Raw genomic sequence first — 17,270 nt, 5'->3', positions numbered from 1 at the left:
GATGTGATGGAGGTTTGCACTATTATGCCAGTTACTTAAATCCCATTTGATTTATTTCAGTTTTACAATATTCATTTTAAATAGTCAGCCCATTTATTAAGCTGTTATGATACGTAACATCAGCACCCACAGATCCACCTCCTTCATTATCTAGATAGTCCCCTAATTGCCTCTGTTAAGTGCACATTACCGTGTGTAAAATGAATGAGAAAACACCAGATCGCTCTGTCATGCTGACAACTTTTTTATTAAGTGCTTTCAATAAGACCTATCAGTGGGAGGCCAAAAAGAAAGAGAGAATAATTTTCAGATTTCTGAACAGCAGAGTGCCTAGACATTGCAGTTTTCAAGGCAGGGTTACTTTATGAATTTTGTCACTTTACTAGGTGATGCATGCTGCATTCAGTATGTATAGATGGCATATGTAGTTTCCCTTTCAAAGAGAACTCAATGTTGAGTGAGCTTCACGCTGTGGGAAATGCCCTCGTGCGTGACATGTATCTGAAGTCTGTGTGAAATCACGCCTTTATAGGCCTGCCATGGTCAATTTACATGGCATTTCGCACATCACATGATTATAAAATGGCACCTGTAAACCACATCATCTGCCTTATTATCTTCAGTGAAAGACTGCATGTCAGTTGTTTGTGTGAACGTTCCCAAAACTCTTCACTTCCTCCGTATTTTTCAGAGTTTATATATATATATATATATATATATATATATATATATATATATATATAGTATCTCACAAAAGTGAGTACACCCCTCACATTTTTGTAGATATTTGATTATATCTTTTCATGTGACAACTCTGAAGAAATGACACTTTGCTACAATGTAAAGTAGTGAGTGTACAGCTTGTATATCATTGTAAATTTGCTGTCCCCTCAAAATAACTCAACACACAGCCATTAATGTCTAAACTGCTGGCAACAAATGTGAGTACACCCCTAAGTGAAAATGTCCAAATTGGGCCCAAAGTGTCAATATTTTGTGTGACCACCATTATTTTCCAACACTACCTTAACCCTCTTGGGCATGGAGTTCACCAGAGCTTCACAGGTTGCCACTGGAGTCCTTTTCCACTCCTCCATGACAACATCACGGAGCTGGTGGATGTTAGAGACCTTGTGCTCCTCCACCTTCCGTTTGAGGATGCCCCACAGATGCTCAATAGGGTTTAGGTCTGGAGACATGCTTGGCCAGTCCTTTAGCAAGGCAGTCTAAGAAGGTCGTCTTGGAGGTGTGTTTGGGGTTGTTATCATGCTAGAATGAATACTGCCCTGCGGCCCAGTCTCCGAAGGGAGGGGATCATGCTCTGCTTCAGTATGTCACAGTGCATGTTGGCATTCATGGTTCCCTCAATCAACTGTAGCTCCCCAGTGCCGGCAGCACTCATGCAGCCCCAGACCATGACACTCCCACCACCATGCTTGACTGTAGGCAAGACACACTTGTCTTTGTACTCCTCACCTGGTTACCACCACACACGCTTGGCACCATCTGAACCAAATAAGTTTATCTTGGTCTCATCAGACCACAGGACATGGTTCCAGTAATCCATGTCCTTAGTCTGCTTGTCTCCAGCAAACTGTTTGCGGGCTTTCTTGTGCATCATCTTCAGAAGAGGCTTCCCTCTGGGATGACAGCCATGTTGACCAATTTGATGCAGTGTGCGGCGTATGGTCTGAGCACTGACAGGCTGAGCCCCACCTATTCAACCTCTGCAGCAATGCTGGCAGCACTCATATGTCTATTTCCCAAAGACAACCTCTGGATATGACACTGAGCATGTACACTCAACTTCTTTGGTCGACCATGGTGAGGCCTGTTCTGAGTGGAACCTTTCCTGTTAAACCGCTGTATGGTCTTGGCCACTGTGCTGCAGCTCAGTGTCAGGGTCTTGGCAATCTTCTTATAGCCTAGGCCATCTTTATGTAGAGCAACAATTCTTTTTTTCAGATATTCAGAGAGTTCTTTGCCATGAGGTGCCATGTTGAACTTCCAGTGACCAGTATGCGGGAGTGCGAGAGCGATGACACCAAATTTAACACACCTGCTCCCCATTCACACCTGAGACCTTGTAACACTAACAATTCGCATGACACCGGGGAGGGAAAATTGCTAATTGGGCCCAATTTGGACATTTTCACTTAGGGGTGTACTCACTTTTGTTGCCAGCGATTTAGACATTAATGGCTGTGTGTTGAGTTATTTTGAAGGGACAGCAAATTTACACTGTTACACAAGCTGTACACTCACTACTTTACATTGTAGCAGAGTGTCATTTCTTCAGTGTTGTCACATGAAAAGATATAATCAAATATTTACAAAAATGTGAGGAGTGTACTTACTTTTCTATCCCTCACCTCTTTGCAAGTATGTGTCAGAGAGAATTCAGGAAGTGTGTTACTCTGTGCTCCCATTTTGTTTCGGGGACGGGTTTCGGAGCCTCGTGGTTCTGGGCCAGCCACTGCCAAGACAGCCAGCCGGCTCAGGTCCTGGAGATCGCATATGGATCTGAAGGAGGAACCAGAGACGAGTGCTGCTCTATCTGACCCTCCGCTTCCGAGTTTTGGAGTTCACATCGCGACTCCTCCTTCCGGAATGGATAGTCAACCCACCCTATCTGGACAAATATCAGGGAATGACAAAAACATTCGCTCTGCCCATAGAAGAAGAAGCTGCATTGTCTCAAAGTAGCTTTACAGAAACATATAAACACGGTATACGGATTTTAAATGTGCGAATTTATCCCAATTCAGCAAGCCGGTGGTGACGGTGGCCAGGAAAAACTCTCTAAGATGTTAAGAGGAAGAAACCTTGAGAGGAAAAAGACTCAGAAGGGAGCTCATCCTAATCTGGGTGACAACGGATAGTGTAAAAGTAAAGGAAAGTTCATTATGGTTTAATTAAGCAAACCTTAGAAGCAACCTTGAAGCAACCACAGTGAGTGTGTCCATCTGGAATTGGAGTAGATGAGAGCTCCATCCAGAGGTAGGGCATCCGAACGGATCAGGCAGGTCTGGAGAGCAGAAAGGATCAGGATCTCTAGTATCTCCATAAAATCATGTGTGGCTCGACAGAAGGAGAGAGGGAGAGAAGAGATTGTTAGGACTGTGCTTAGCATAACAGAAAGTCTACTCATGGCTTGAGTAAACAAATACGTTTTAAGCCTAGACTTAAACACTGAGACTGTGTCTGAGTCCCGAACACTAATTGGAAGACTGTTCCATAACAGTCGGACTCTATAAGATAAAACTCTTTCCCCTGCTGTAGCCTTCGCTATTCAAGGTACCGTCAAATAGCCTGCACCTTTTGATCTAAGTAGGCGTGGTGGATCATAGAAACCCAAAAGGTCACTTAGATACTGTGGCGTGAGACCGTTTAGTGCTTTATAAGTTAATAATAGCATTTTATAATTAATGCGTGATTTCACTGGGAGCCTATGCAGTGTTGATAAGATCGGGGTGATGTAGTGATATCTTCTGGTTCTAGTTAGGACTCTAGCAGCTGCATTCTGGACTAACTGAAGTTTGTTTATGCACCTACTGGAACATCCAGACAGTATGGCATTACAGTAATCTAGTCTAGAGGTGACGAAAGCATGAACTAAAATTTCTGCATGATGTAGTGATGGAAATATTTTAGAAATATTTCTGAGATGAAATAAGGCTATCCTAGTAATATTATCTACATGAGCATCAAATGATAGACTGGAGTCAATGATCACTCCAAGGTCTTTTACTGCTGTACATGACGAAATGGAAAGTCCATCCAGAGTTACTATGTGATCAGAAAGCTTACTTCTAGCTACACTTGGCCTTGTACAAGTACTTCTGTCTTATCAGAATTAAGTAAGAGGAAGTTAATAAGCATACAACGTCTAATGTTTTTTACACATTCCTCAACTTTATTAAGCTGCTGTATGTCGTATGGCTTTGCTGAAACATACAACTGTGTATCGTCAGCAAAACAGTGGAAGCTAATTCCATGTTTACGAATAATTTGACCTAGAGGTAGCTTGTATAAAGTAAAAAGTAGTGGGTCTAAAGGTTGTGTGTGCTGCAGTGGGGCGCACACATTTGTTTGATATTACAGTTTGGACATGGAGTCCACCCCAGGCTCCAGTGTCTTGCAGTGACCCTCAGGCTCAGACCCTTTGAACAGACCATACCCTCAGTATGACGTAATGGGTATACTCGTTCCCACAGCATGAAGCTCACACAATGTTGAGTTGTGTGACAACGTCTGGATTACGCATGTATCCCTGTTCCCTGAGAAGGGAACGAGACGTTGCGTAGCTTTGTCATACTGGGGCATGCTTGTGAACTGTGTCTCCTCTTCAGATAATAGAGGTTGATGACGTGGTTTACAGGTGGCATTTTATAATCACGTGATGCGCAAAATGCCACATCACTTGGCCACAACAGGCCTATAAATAGGCGTGATTTCACACAGTCTTCAGATACCGGTGACATGAGAGGGTGTTTCCCACAGCATGAATTTCACGCAAAGTCTCGTTCCCTTCTCAGGGAACAGGGTTATATGCGTAACCCAGACGTTTTTATAGCATGATTGTGTGATTTCAAATGCCAGGGAATACAAATGACCAAATACAAATGACCAAAAAAATTTGCAGGGATGAGTGTGGTTAGTCATTAGCTTTTCTTACAACTTCATTACTCTTCTCACCCATTCCTATACATTTTGTACTAAATTGCATTGGCCCTTTTTCATAATATCTCTCTCTCTCTCTCTCTCTCTCTCTCTCTCTCTTATTAAACAAGGGGGCTCTGTTAGTGTGGCCTTGGAGGATATGCATTTAGCAGCACAATAGACAAACACACAAGCAAGCATAGCAGGCTGATCAGAGGAGAAAGGGCTATTGTGTCAGTGCAAATGTAGCTCTCAGCCCAGGAAGGTTAGAAAAACAGTGCATCGAGGCCCATGTGGTCTGTGCAGGATGTTTGGTTTTATCGCCCAGATCATGTTCCTTTGTAAATATTGCCTTATTGCTGTGCTCTCAGCAAGAGTTCATTAAGCTGTTCCTATATCTATGTGGATCCAGGATCTTGTAATCCAGAAGTGTTGCCTCACAGAAATCAAAACTTTAATTGATTTATTGGACCTACAAATATTTTTGCAGATTAACAGTGCTTATGTATTAAACAGGAGTAAGATGTATTAAAAAACATAATTTATTAACCTGTGTGGAGGAGAATATAGTAGTTGTTGGCAGACATTCGCTTGCTATTTGTGAGCTGAATGTGAGTAATTTTGTTTCTTCTTGTAAAAATCTTTAAACTAATAGGCGGTCCTTGCACAAAGACGATTGGATGCGATGTTCATACAAATCAGTATGGATTTGTTTGGATGTTTTAAATATAGGTAATAACCAAAGTTAAAATGCATTGATTTAGTTGGTAGCCAAGGAAAACAAACTTTTTGAGATTTGTAATGAGTACTTGATGTAATTGAATGGAGTAAAAGGTATGGATTTTTATGGAAATGTAATGGAGTAATAGTACAAGCATACATTTTTAGTTATGCTTGGGTAAATCTGTTACTTATTTGTTATCACGATGTTATGTATGGTAACAAAGTACATACAAAAATATGTATGTAAGTAAGTACAACTAAAAGACCAAAATTTATGTGCAAGGGGAAAAAAAGCAAAAATGTCCAACAGTTTGTAGAATTTGCCACAGCAACACTTGCACAGTAGGTTGGATGTCAATTCAACAAAATTTTAATTACACATTACAATAGCACATGCTGTAATGACAAGTTGCAGTTAGTCAGTCATACTGAAGCTAAAGGTTAAAAAATCCTAAGATTTCTTAATGGCTGAAAATCTATCATGGTAGAGCATCAGCAGATCTATGTGTGTTCTGTTATCCAAAACAGCGTGTGCACAGTTTTACATAACCACCATGGGGGGGTTTCATTTGTGAAGGAGGATGTCTGATATAGAATGCTGTGTGTGAGCTGCTGCAGAGGGAGCAGAATGAACTGTTAGAAGGCATACACATTGATTCCTGGAGTCCTGTTTTATTCATAAAGCACTGTCTGGCAGCACTTGCTGTTTTTTTGTTTTGTTATTTTTTTTGTTGTTTTTAACTTGGTTGTTTGTGACCATTCCTCATTTGACATTGTATTTAAGGTTTTGGCTTGTTTGTTTTCTCTGCATGTTTATTTTGGCCAATATAAATATGTAAAGAGCATTAACTGTGTTCAATCAGACCGGTATAAAAGATAGTTAATGGAGGTAGATATGAAATTTTAGGTCACACTGTTTTGTTTTTCCTCCTCAGCACTGAATGAGCCCACCATTGACTATGGCTTCCAGCGGTTACAGAAGGTCATCCCGAGACATCCAGGTGATCCTGAACGCTTGCCAAAGGTCAGTTCCAGTTTATCACTCCATGCATCCTCTAATTTTCAAAATTCTGCTACATTAATTAACACTGTTCCACACCTTTCACTGTGAGCATGTTCCTATTAACCTCATTGCAAGACCACTGAGTGTCCATAATGTTCAGACAATACATTGTTTGTTCTAGCAGAACTTTTCATGTTTCGCTGAACTTTAATGCCTCTTAATTGGCTGCATATATGATTGTAATATTGTTCCATTAAAAATAAATGAATAAATAAAATACTTATGTGAGGCCAGAGTTATTCATACAACTGGAGAGATCCAGCCTTGGCAAAAAAGAAAGAAAGAAAGAAAGCAATTTGTTTACTTCCTCCTACATTCCACTTAAAGAGATGTTAATGAATCCTTTGGGAGTGATAAATAAACAGTACTTTATCTTTTACATGTTCTATACCCCTGAGCCCCATGTGAGCTGCAGCACTTAATAGACTAAAAAAGAGTAATTATGGCTGGCTGGTCATGCTCTTTTGCAGTCAGTCCAGGTTTGCCCTTGTACTGTTATATAAGTCCTCCCCATATTAGAAGTGGGCTATTGGTATTCATTGTCCCAGAGCCACTGCATCCATTATACCTGTAATATGACTGAGGTCAGCGCACAGTATATCAATCTAAAATCCTGGTGTAGGATGGAACTTCATTTCACTCGGGTCAGACAGAACACGGAAAGTAAACACAAAGTGTTTAGTGGACATGTAGGGAGGGATTTCAGGTCAAATAAAAGAATTGCTGTTACTGTTAATGCAGTAAATGTTCTTTTACTGTGTTCTGTCTTTACCCATGTTACAGAATGTGATGTTATGCTATGTTGGATAGTTTGTGGAGACCAATAGCTGCTGCTCTCCTCTTATATCTCTCTCTCATTTGCCGTTCCCCAGCTGGCTTGGAGAGGACAGATGTACAGGCTGCTGTTAGCATGGCTAAATAGGGCCATTGTGTTTGATCTCTGTCCCTAAATCACCAAATTGGCATTGTCAGCATACCTTCCACACACACACACACATACACACACACACACACACACATACAAACACACACCCACACACACACACACACACACACACACACACACAGTCATACATAAACACCCATACCACCACTTTTTAAACTTGGTGACACTTCAGAATAGAAGACTTTCAAGTTGAGACCTTTCACTGAGGCTAAATTTATTTCTATGCTTAATCTAATAAAGGAGTCATGATCATTCTTTCTGTCTGTCATGTTAACAGCAGTCTGGTTCATTTCTTACAGACTGACACACTCTGCTGTTCACATATGATCAGTGTGGCTTTAACCTTGGCTTGGCCTGGGCTCATTTCACTGGGCCAGTGATGAATTTGAATGCATTAGACGGGTCCCAGGTGGGGTGAGCCATCACACCTTTCCCACTGTGTTCATCAAGAGGGGAGCGGGTCAGAAAAACTGCCTTTGCACCTCCCTGGAGAACCGTCTTAACGGCATGCCATATTTTTAACAGACTCCCTTGCAGTTCTAATGAAAATGGTTGGACAGCCACCAAGCAATGAGCAGCTGTGCACCTGCAGCATGGGCACATGTGAATGAGATGAGTTGGAAAAAAAAATACCCAACTGCCTTCCACTGGTCGACCACTATCAAGTCAGGTGTTGGGGAAGTCCCAGAGGATGCAGTTTTCTATATTGTGTTTATTATATATACAGGTGTTCTAGGTATGTGTAGCCAGTAGCACAATTGTGTTATGCATAGAGCACTAGAGAAGTTTGTATATATTTGGTTAAGCATGATTTGATTAATACGCACCAAAAGAGTGTACAGCCATAGTACACATGATGTAGTCTCCAGTTCTGTCTCTTTACAAGCTTTCGCAGAGGGGTAAGAGAGAAAGAAGATTGGGTGTTGGGGAGGATGGGGAGACAGAACAAGAGAGAGAGAGGGTCACCAAGGGAGAGCAGCAGGGAGAGAAAGAACGGGATCCGGGTGATCCATCATGGTGAAGTCAGCTGTCCTGGGCTGCCTTCACCTGGGTCATGCGATCGAAGCCACTGCCGCCCACACTTTATTATTGCTCAGCCAACAGTAATTGAGTCACCACAAGGGGGAAGAAGCAGCTGGAGCAGTAGGGGAGAGAGGGGAAGAGAAGAGACTAGCTAGCATACAGGTGATGTTAAATGAGAAATCATTTCTCTGCATGGCTCTACATGTCTGGTAAATTGTGGTGACAGGGTTGATGTGTGCAGATGGATTTTACCCTCAATTTCTCTGAGTAGTGGAGGTTTTAATCCTCTACTTCTGTCTGTGTCTCTCTCACTCTCTCACTCAGTTTGTCCTCTGCTCCCTCTAACACTCCCAGCCAGATATTAACAGCACCGGCCGCTGGGCCTGGCTGCTCATTTCTGCACTATCGATTTTGCCCTTTATTGAGGTAATAACAGTTTGTTGACGGCACTTTTCTCAACTGCTGGACTAAATCACAGGTGAGGGGCAAGCAGGGAACAAGGCAGTCTAACTTGTCTCACTCAATTCTTTGGCAAATCTGTGGACATGTTAGGCAAACCCCTAAAATGGTGATACATGTCAACTCAGCTTAAGTACTGCTTTTTTTTCTTGTGGCTCTCCTTAGGATGTTAGTTTAAGAAATCCATTTAATTTTCAGTTTAGGATTATTAAGTAGCATAGTACATAGCACAACATGAGCATACTCATATAGTTGAATTGCTTAATTTAGCTTTATTTTTAATATTAGACAACAGCATTCAGCCAGTTTAAAGACTAGCATGTAATCAAGAATTGTGTGCATATTAAAAAGAGTGAAAGAGAGACAGTCATTTGAAAGAACAGCCCCTAATTGCTTAGTGAGTATTCGTGTCTGAATCCAGAGACACAGCTCCAGTCAATGAGTTTGGCTGAGGTCCAGTGTGGCCAGTCTGCGGGCTCGTTCCTTCCCTCTCCCTCTCTCCAGTCAGTGTTTGTTCCACCCATTTTCCCTGTCACTTCACATCCACCTGATCCCCTCTTGGCCACCTCTAAAGGGCCTAGGATTCAATCTGTGCTCTGATGAAACAGTCCTCACCACTGGGGAGTAGCATGCAGTGTTTTCCTTCATCATACTTCATTGGCGAATCAAGACAAATGCTACACAGGGTCTGAATGTGCATGCTTATAGTATTTCAAACCAACTCACTGTTAAAATGTGTAGATGCTAATATGCAAGTGTCAAAAAATGGTCTGAAATGTACAGTTGGGTTACTGTTTGAGACAGTATATTCCAGCTGAAGCAGTTTTGATGTTTCTGCATGTTTGGTGGATATAGTTGTCACTTGCTTGCTGTTCAGATGCAGGCCGACAGGTTGTTATTGACTTTCAAAAAGTAACCTTTTAAGTCTGTAGAGACAGAATATGAATTATGCAAGGGAGCCGGATTGGTTAAAGAGTAAAGGGACTGATATTTGTGATGGACATAAATTGACAGGTTGAAGACATGGGAATGGAGAGAGGAGCCCAGGGATATAATATAAGGGATATGCTCTGCAATTGCTTTCTAGAGCATTTATCTCCACATTAATACAATCAGTATGATTAAAAGGATCACCTCTAGAAAAGTCATAGCATGTACTGCATCAGCCGGTTTCCTCCACACAGAATGGACATTCTGCACTATTTTACATATGATAGATTGGGCCTCCGACATCATGCTGGCCAGACTGGGTTAAAGAAGCATTAGAGAACTAAAGCATTATATGACAGTCTCCTCTTATCTAGTAATCCATCTATCCATCCATTTTTTATACCACTTGTCCTACAGGGTCACGGGGAACCTGGAGCCTATCCCAGGGAGCTTGGGGCACAAGGCGGAGTACACCCTGGACAGTGTACATCCATTGCAGGGCACAATCACATACACACCCATTCATACACTACGGACAATTTGGACATGCTAATCAGCCTATCATGCATGTCTCCCCACAGCATGGGGAGACATGCAAACTCTGCACACACACAGGGCAGTAGTGGGAATCGAACCTCCAACCCTGGAGGTGTGAGGCAAACATGCAAACCGACTAAGCCACCATACGTCCTCTTACCTAGTTATGCTGAACATAATTATTTATATTTTTTATACGGCGTTATTAAAGAGTTAAACAAGATTTTATGAAGCAGGAAGAACAGTCAAACAAAATCACTTAATTTAAGAAGTTTTAAAAAATGATCTAACCTTTGGAAGTTGTAGGAAATGATTAAGACAGTTGTTTTTAGCGGCTAGGAATTATGTGGCAAAACGCACTGTTCCTAATTGCTTTCATACATCATAGTGTCATGATTCAGGACAATTAAAAACAGTGTCAGCCCACAGTATGACTGGACTATAAACTACACTGTCACTATGGGACCAGGCTTTTTATAAGTTAAATTATTTTTTTAGCAATAGAAAACTACACATGATTCTATAAATAAGTGCTCTTTGTTACTGCTGCATATTTTTGCTATGTGAATAACAGTGACTAAGAGGCTAAGAGAAATCTGTTGATTGTCACTGTAAAGAATAGCTCACTATATGAGAGGTCTTATTCAGCAGAAGTTGCTGCAGCTCTGGTGGGTATAAACAGGCTAACACACCGGTGTGTGTGGTCACAATTTGATGCCAGCATTCAAATTCACAACTAACTAGAATCTGCGTCCATATCAACCTCTTTTCAGCATGCTATATTTCTTAATGCTGCCAAAATAAAAGTGGTATTTGGATATTTGGATATTTATTTCAGGTGATGAGGGAGATGAGATTTGATCTAGAGGAATTTATCCACCATCCAGAACCTGAGTTTAATGTTTTTGTTCTAACAGAAAATTACACAGCAATACATTTGCAAAGGAACGAGTGCTGGACTGAATTTGTCAGTTTTTTGTTTGTTTGTTTGTTTGTTTTTTTGCTTTATTGTATTTTTTTACAGGCCTAGCTCCTTAGTAAAAGTCCAGACGGTGATGTTTTAACATTCCTGATATGATATGGCCATTATTTCATCTTATCAGCAATACTTTCTGTGTTGGGCATGTATCTTTTTACCAGCCATCATCATTTTACACACAGGAACAGATTGGATGTCCAGAGTGCAGTAATGTGTAGGTTAATCGCAGTGCTGAGGCTGAGCCTCATATCATGCATTACCAAAACACAATGCCTGAGGGTTGTTAACCTACTATACTGTTTGTGTGTGTGTGTGTGTGTGTGTGTGTGTGTGTAGTAGCTCACATGTAGGTATAAACACAAGAGAAAAAACTTTTCTTAGCTAAAAAGGGCCACAGTCATAGTTCTGGACTGAAGTTTTATAACTGTGGGTGTTTCATGCTTCAGCATGGCTAGAGAGTTGAGTGCAGAGCAGGAAGTAGAGCATCGTCAGGATAATGATGGCTCTGACTGATAGATCTGCGTGTCTGTGTGCAGACACGCAGATCTAGGATCGGGTTTCTTTCCTGTTTACCGCTTTCGGCTCTCAGCTCTCAGCCCTTACTGGAAACCCTTCTGCTCACCCAGGAAATGGGCTTTGCTTCCAGACACAGGGCCACCACATACAGCCCTCTGTTAATAGCATTTATTTGTTTATCTGGACCAACTTTTGGCTTCTTCCTTATTGGATTTGGACTCTCAACAGATCCCCTCAGTGATGGAAAATGGATACAACCCCGTTATAAGCTAGTGAGAAAGGGAGAGGGTAAGAGGAAAAGAGATAGGTGCATACAGTAGAATGAGAAGTAGGATGAATAACACAGTCTGGATGCAGCAGTGGATCCAACTGTGAGCTAATGCCTCCCATCCCTTATGTTCTTCTCCTATCCTGGAAAAGGACTGACATAGAGAGTGCATCAAATCTAGAGAGAAAAGCAGGCAACCAAGGCGGGCATCCATACAAAAGCAGCACTTTAGCCCTCCCCAGGCCCCTATGAACCTCCTTCAATCACCCAGGCCAGGCTCCCCCCACTCAAGCATCCCTAACGAGGGGTTAACGCAGTGCCAGCACACCCATTATTGAGTGAATTTAGCACCTCGGACAGCGCACTAAAAATCTTTATTGCTTCGCTGACCCCCTCGTCATGATCGTGCCTGCATGTTGTGGGGGTGGCAGCAGAGACGGACTCTGATTGAAAGGCAATATGTCAGCTAGCGGGCGGGCACACATGCTCGGGGGCTCGTTCACAGCGAGGGTTACACACCGAGGGTGAGAGCAATTTTCTGGTTGTCGCGCCCCAAGCACATTTCCTCAGCCCCGGCACATTAACTTTTAAAAAGGGTTCCACGGGAGCTCCAGGCACCTTCTTCGCCTATGAGGGGAAAAAATGAAGAGGAGTGAGATGGAAGGGAGAGGGAGAGAGGAGAAAGAAAATGAATACAGAGTAAAGAACACAGTAAATAAATGTTTAATGTGTGGGAAGGTATGGTAATAAATAGGCTTCTGGTTGAGGAGCTGAGACTCAATTACCTACAAGAGAAGGGTGTTATATGTACACATCCATCCCCTCCCAGCCAATAGGGCATTTATTTACCTCTACAAGCATGCATTCATCTGTTTCACTGTGTACTTGTATACATGTATTATACATATAATAGACCTTATTAGTATTGGATGAGGAATGGAGGCTGCTGTACAGTAAGTGTGTTATGAGGTTTAGTGTATTGAATGGATGATTCATGCATATGGGACACACACAGCTGGGGACACAAGTATAGGTTGGAGTGCAGGCAGGACTCTGAAAAAGAAACATATAAGACCCTTAATATGACATAATCTATAGAGGGTCTTGCATGTTATTTACATGTTTAAATGAATGTAGTATTGGCCAGGATTGGTGGATTGGTGGTACATATAACACCCTTCTCTTGCAGGCAACAGATAGACCTATATGACACACAGTTAATCTTTGACCTATCACATTGTCAACTTAAGATTGTGCCATTTCAATTTGTCTTGCCCTCTGCTCTCATTAGTTTTTTTTAAATATTTATTTATTTCTACTACTGAATAGTTACAGTGCCCTTGCTTTATTTTTTTAAGTAGTATAAATTAAAAAGGTTTACAATAAAGAATTAGTCACTAATCACTACAACTACAGCATTTGAATTGTTTTTTTGTCAATAGGAAGTGATTCTGAAGAGAGCAGCAGACCTTGTAGAAGCCCTGTATGGGATGCCTCACAATAATCAGGTGCGTAACCTCCTCACCAGGACTCACAACCATGTAAAATACAGAAGACAAAAAAGATACAAGCAGAACAAAGCAAAATACAAAATGTAGCCATCTTTAAACATGATGTACTTTTACAGTCAGGCTGACTTCAGAGGAAAGGTAAAATTTATAAAGACAGTGTATCATGTCACATTGTACAGTATTTCCCTAGTCTCCACCACAAAATCCTTATGTACACATCAACATAACTCATCAACATAACAGAAACTTCTCTATCGTTGGTTGAAAGAGCTCAAGGGGCCTCTTCCCTGCAGAGAAGCAGTTGGCCACTCCTGTAAGGCAGGTCATTGATTGCAGGGTTGAGTGCTGAAAGTGCAGAGCTGCTGAATTATTTAGATAGTGAATGGGGGTCTGCCTCTGGTCATGTCTGTCTCAGAGGAACCTCTTTCCTATCCATCTCACCTTTCCCACAAATCCTCAGACCTTGTCATTTACCATACAAATATTCTCATAAGGACTCAATTGTGGGGGTAAATTGTGAGAGATGTATGTTCAGTGAAGCATGCCGGATCGCCTGCTGTTTATTTGTAGTGCTTTGTGCTCATCTGACTGATAAACACAGCTTTTTTGAGCATGGGGAAGATAAATCTATTACTCATAATCTCTTTTATCCTATCCCACATTATCATCTGTCCCAGTCCCACAGACATACTGTATACTCTAAACACACACATTACAGCTTCAGTCTTACATTTGACTTGGTTTGCAGTATCATATATTTGATTTGATGTTCGTATAGCTTGTTCTGTTTAGTTTAACCTTGATGTCAGTGTTGCTCATGACATGACATGGTGCTCATGACAGGAGATCATACTGAAGAGGGCAGCTGACATCGCTGAGGCGCTCTACAATGTACCACGCACCCACAACCAGCTCTCCGGTCTAGCAAACAGTTCTGTGCACACTGGCATGATGGGTGTCAACTCTTTCCATGGCCAGCTTGCTGTTAATGTCTCTGAATCCACACAGGGAGCCAATCAGGGTAAGAGGAGCCACCCACAGTCTTCTCTCTATTCAGTAGCCAAAGGAAGAGAAACAACCATGGGAACATTGTATGTAGCTCTGAGCCAGTGATGCTGTGCTAGCGTGGTGAGAGAGCTGCAACCAGAAGGAAAAGCGAGCCTCATGCTCTGCTCTCAGAATTTGTCGGCTCCTTTTGCTCCCTCCGTGACAGTGAGTGATTTGTGTTAAGTCAGCGGTAATCTATCAGGCGTAGGATGAAAGTGTTGCGAGCAGAGTCACGATGTGTGCTGCCTTTTGTAGCAGACAGCAGGGGACTGCTGGAGCATGAACTTCCTGCTGCTTTCACCCATGTCAACGTATAATGCATTGATGTATATTTATAGTCCATGTCCCTTTTCCTCCTAACCCCCTCCCACACTATATATATGATTTTTATTGGTCTTGACCTTTTTATTGACAGAATTGGGGGAAATATAGACTTGGAAAAATTATACAGCAGTTCCTGGATAATACAGATCTCTGTGACAGGGGAAATTCAGAGCAATCTGTAAATCTGTAAGAATCTAGGCCTTCTTCATCATCATGAAGATTTGAGCCAATGAATGGACAGACTATTGCTGTTACCAAATCAGTACTCAACAATCAACCATATATATATATACATATACATACATACATATACATATGTGTGTGTGTGTGTGTGTGTGTGTATAGTTGGGACAGTATAAAAATGCAAAAGAAAAAAACAAAGAAATTTTGAAAATTTGAAAATTCAATTCACCCTGTACTATACTGAAAATGCATTAACACATTATTCAATGTTTTACTTTGTGAATTTAATTTATTTTTGAAACTATACACTCATTTCAATTCTGATGACTGCAACACACTCCAAAAATCGTTGGGACAGTCGATTGTTTACCACTGTGTAATATCACCTTTTCTTTTAATAACACTAGTTAATTATCCTACCGATTTGTCTTTGGGGAATGTTGTTCTCAAAGTGTTGGATTATTCGCTGTTGCATCTGCCGGCAGACTGGCGAGCCTTGACCCATCCTTGCTCTTAAAAGACTAGGCCTTTTTTGGAGCCTCCCTATATACTATGATTAGACGATTGCCTCACCTGTTTCACATCACCTTTTTATTTCAACTTGTCACATCGGTATTAGTCATAAATTTCAAAATAAACATTTACCTTCAAAAAACTATGCAGTTGATTAGGTAAAACATCAAATACCTTGTCTTTCTACATTGTTTGTTTAAATACAAGTCAAAGTACATTCACAAATCACTCCTCTTTGTTTTATTAGCATTTTCCATACTGTCCCAAGTTTTTTGGAATTGTGGTTTTATATATATATATATATATATATATATATATAATCCTCTCTTTAACCATTTAATCACATTTGTATATGTCTGTGTGTGTGTGTGTGTGTGTGTGTCAGGTTTCAGTCGGAACACAAGTAGTGTGTCTCCTCATGGTTATGTGCCCAGCACTACGCCCCAGCAGAGCAGCTACAGTACCGTGAGCACGAGTATGAACGGTTATGGTAACAGTGGCATGACCACGCTAGGAGGATCACCCAACTTCCTAAATGGCTCAGCTGCCAATTCCCCCTATGCCAGTGAGTACAACCCACCTCTCTTTTCTCTCATCCAGCTCCAGAACAGAGTCCATTCATATAGTCAATGCTAGAACTTCACTGATCACTGACCCTCCAAGCAAAAGAACTGATCAGAATATTATATTTCTATAGCTGTGGCTATACACAAAACATTTCTGATGTGTGTAATAGAAGCCTTTGTTACTTTATTACTGAAGGCCACTTGACCCAGCAAAGAGATTCAGCTCGACGACAGGGACATTAACTATGAAGCCTTTTACATTGTGGTGTGAAACAAACAGTAATGCTCTAATGGTGAAATACTCAGATCCATTAGAGACAGCTATGATAAAGCAATAGATAAAGCTATTACTCTGTGTATGTGTCTATAAGAGCAGAGATAAATTTACACCCTTTCTTTGCTGGAGCACGCTCAACCATAATGTCCAGCCATTCATATAACACCAATCTTCTACCATGGCTTCTAAATTAAAGAGCCTTAATTAAATCAATAAACTAATTGCAGGAGAAGCAATTCAATTTAGAAGCTTTGATTCGTACATGTTAACAAGTATTTTAACAGGCTTGGTGACTCTGCACAGACACTTTCAATCAATGTGGGAGGGCAGACTTCAGAGGCTCCAATTTTCATTAATTGATCAGCAGGACCTTCATAAACGGATTATGACATTATCAAGAGACTTTACATGGGAAAGGGTCATAAAATTTTAAGCATAGTATAGTAACAACAATAAAGGCAGAAGATAATTTCAGAGACAGGCTGAAATATAACTGTGACAGTAAAAGTACTGAAGGAGAAAATGTTCTTTGTGTATTACAAGAAGAAGGCGCAAATAGTGACGGGTCAGAGGACGGGCCAGGATTATACAGTCATGTCTTTTCAAGGCATTTGATCTTCATAGTTAGTGTTTTTTCATCACTAATTGGCCTTGTAACAACTTTATGTATGTAACAGTTATATAAGATGTTTCAGTGATCATGTACTTATTATCCTGGTTGTGCATAATGACTCCAGTCTCCA

General features: G+C 41.2%; 1 protein-coding gene across 2 annotated transcripts in view; it reads left to right on the top strand.

The window, feature by feature from the left end:
• Positions 1–17,270, top strand: part of ebf1a (EBF transcription factor 1a) — a 139,353-nt gene that overhangs the window by 111,481 nt on the left and 10,602 nt on the right. For both annotated transcript variants that reach the window (XM_053630436.1, XM_053630435.1), the window contains exons 11-14: positions 6,321–6,409; positions 13,549–13,614; positions 14,461–14,638; positions 16,070–16,249. In XM_053630436.1, coding sequence (XP_053486411.1) covers positions 6,321–6,409; positions 13,549–13,614; positions 14,461–14,638; positions 16,070–16,249 — 513 coding nt within the window. The remainder of the gene's footprint in view (positions 1–6,320; positions 6,410–13,548; positions 13,615–14,460; positions 14,639–16,069; positions 16,250–17,270) is intronic.

The sequence above is a fragment of the Ictalurus furcatus genome, chromosome 8 (assembly GCF_023375685.1).
Source record: "Ictalurus furcatus strain D&B chromosome 8, Billie_1.0, whole genome shotgun sequence".
Taxonomy (NCBI): domain Eukaryota; kingdom Metazoa; phylum Chordata; class Actinopteri; order Siluriformes; family Ictaluridae; genus Ictalurus; species Ictalurus furcatus.
This window is presented reverse-complemented; position numbering and strand designations above follow the sequence as displayed.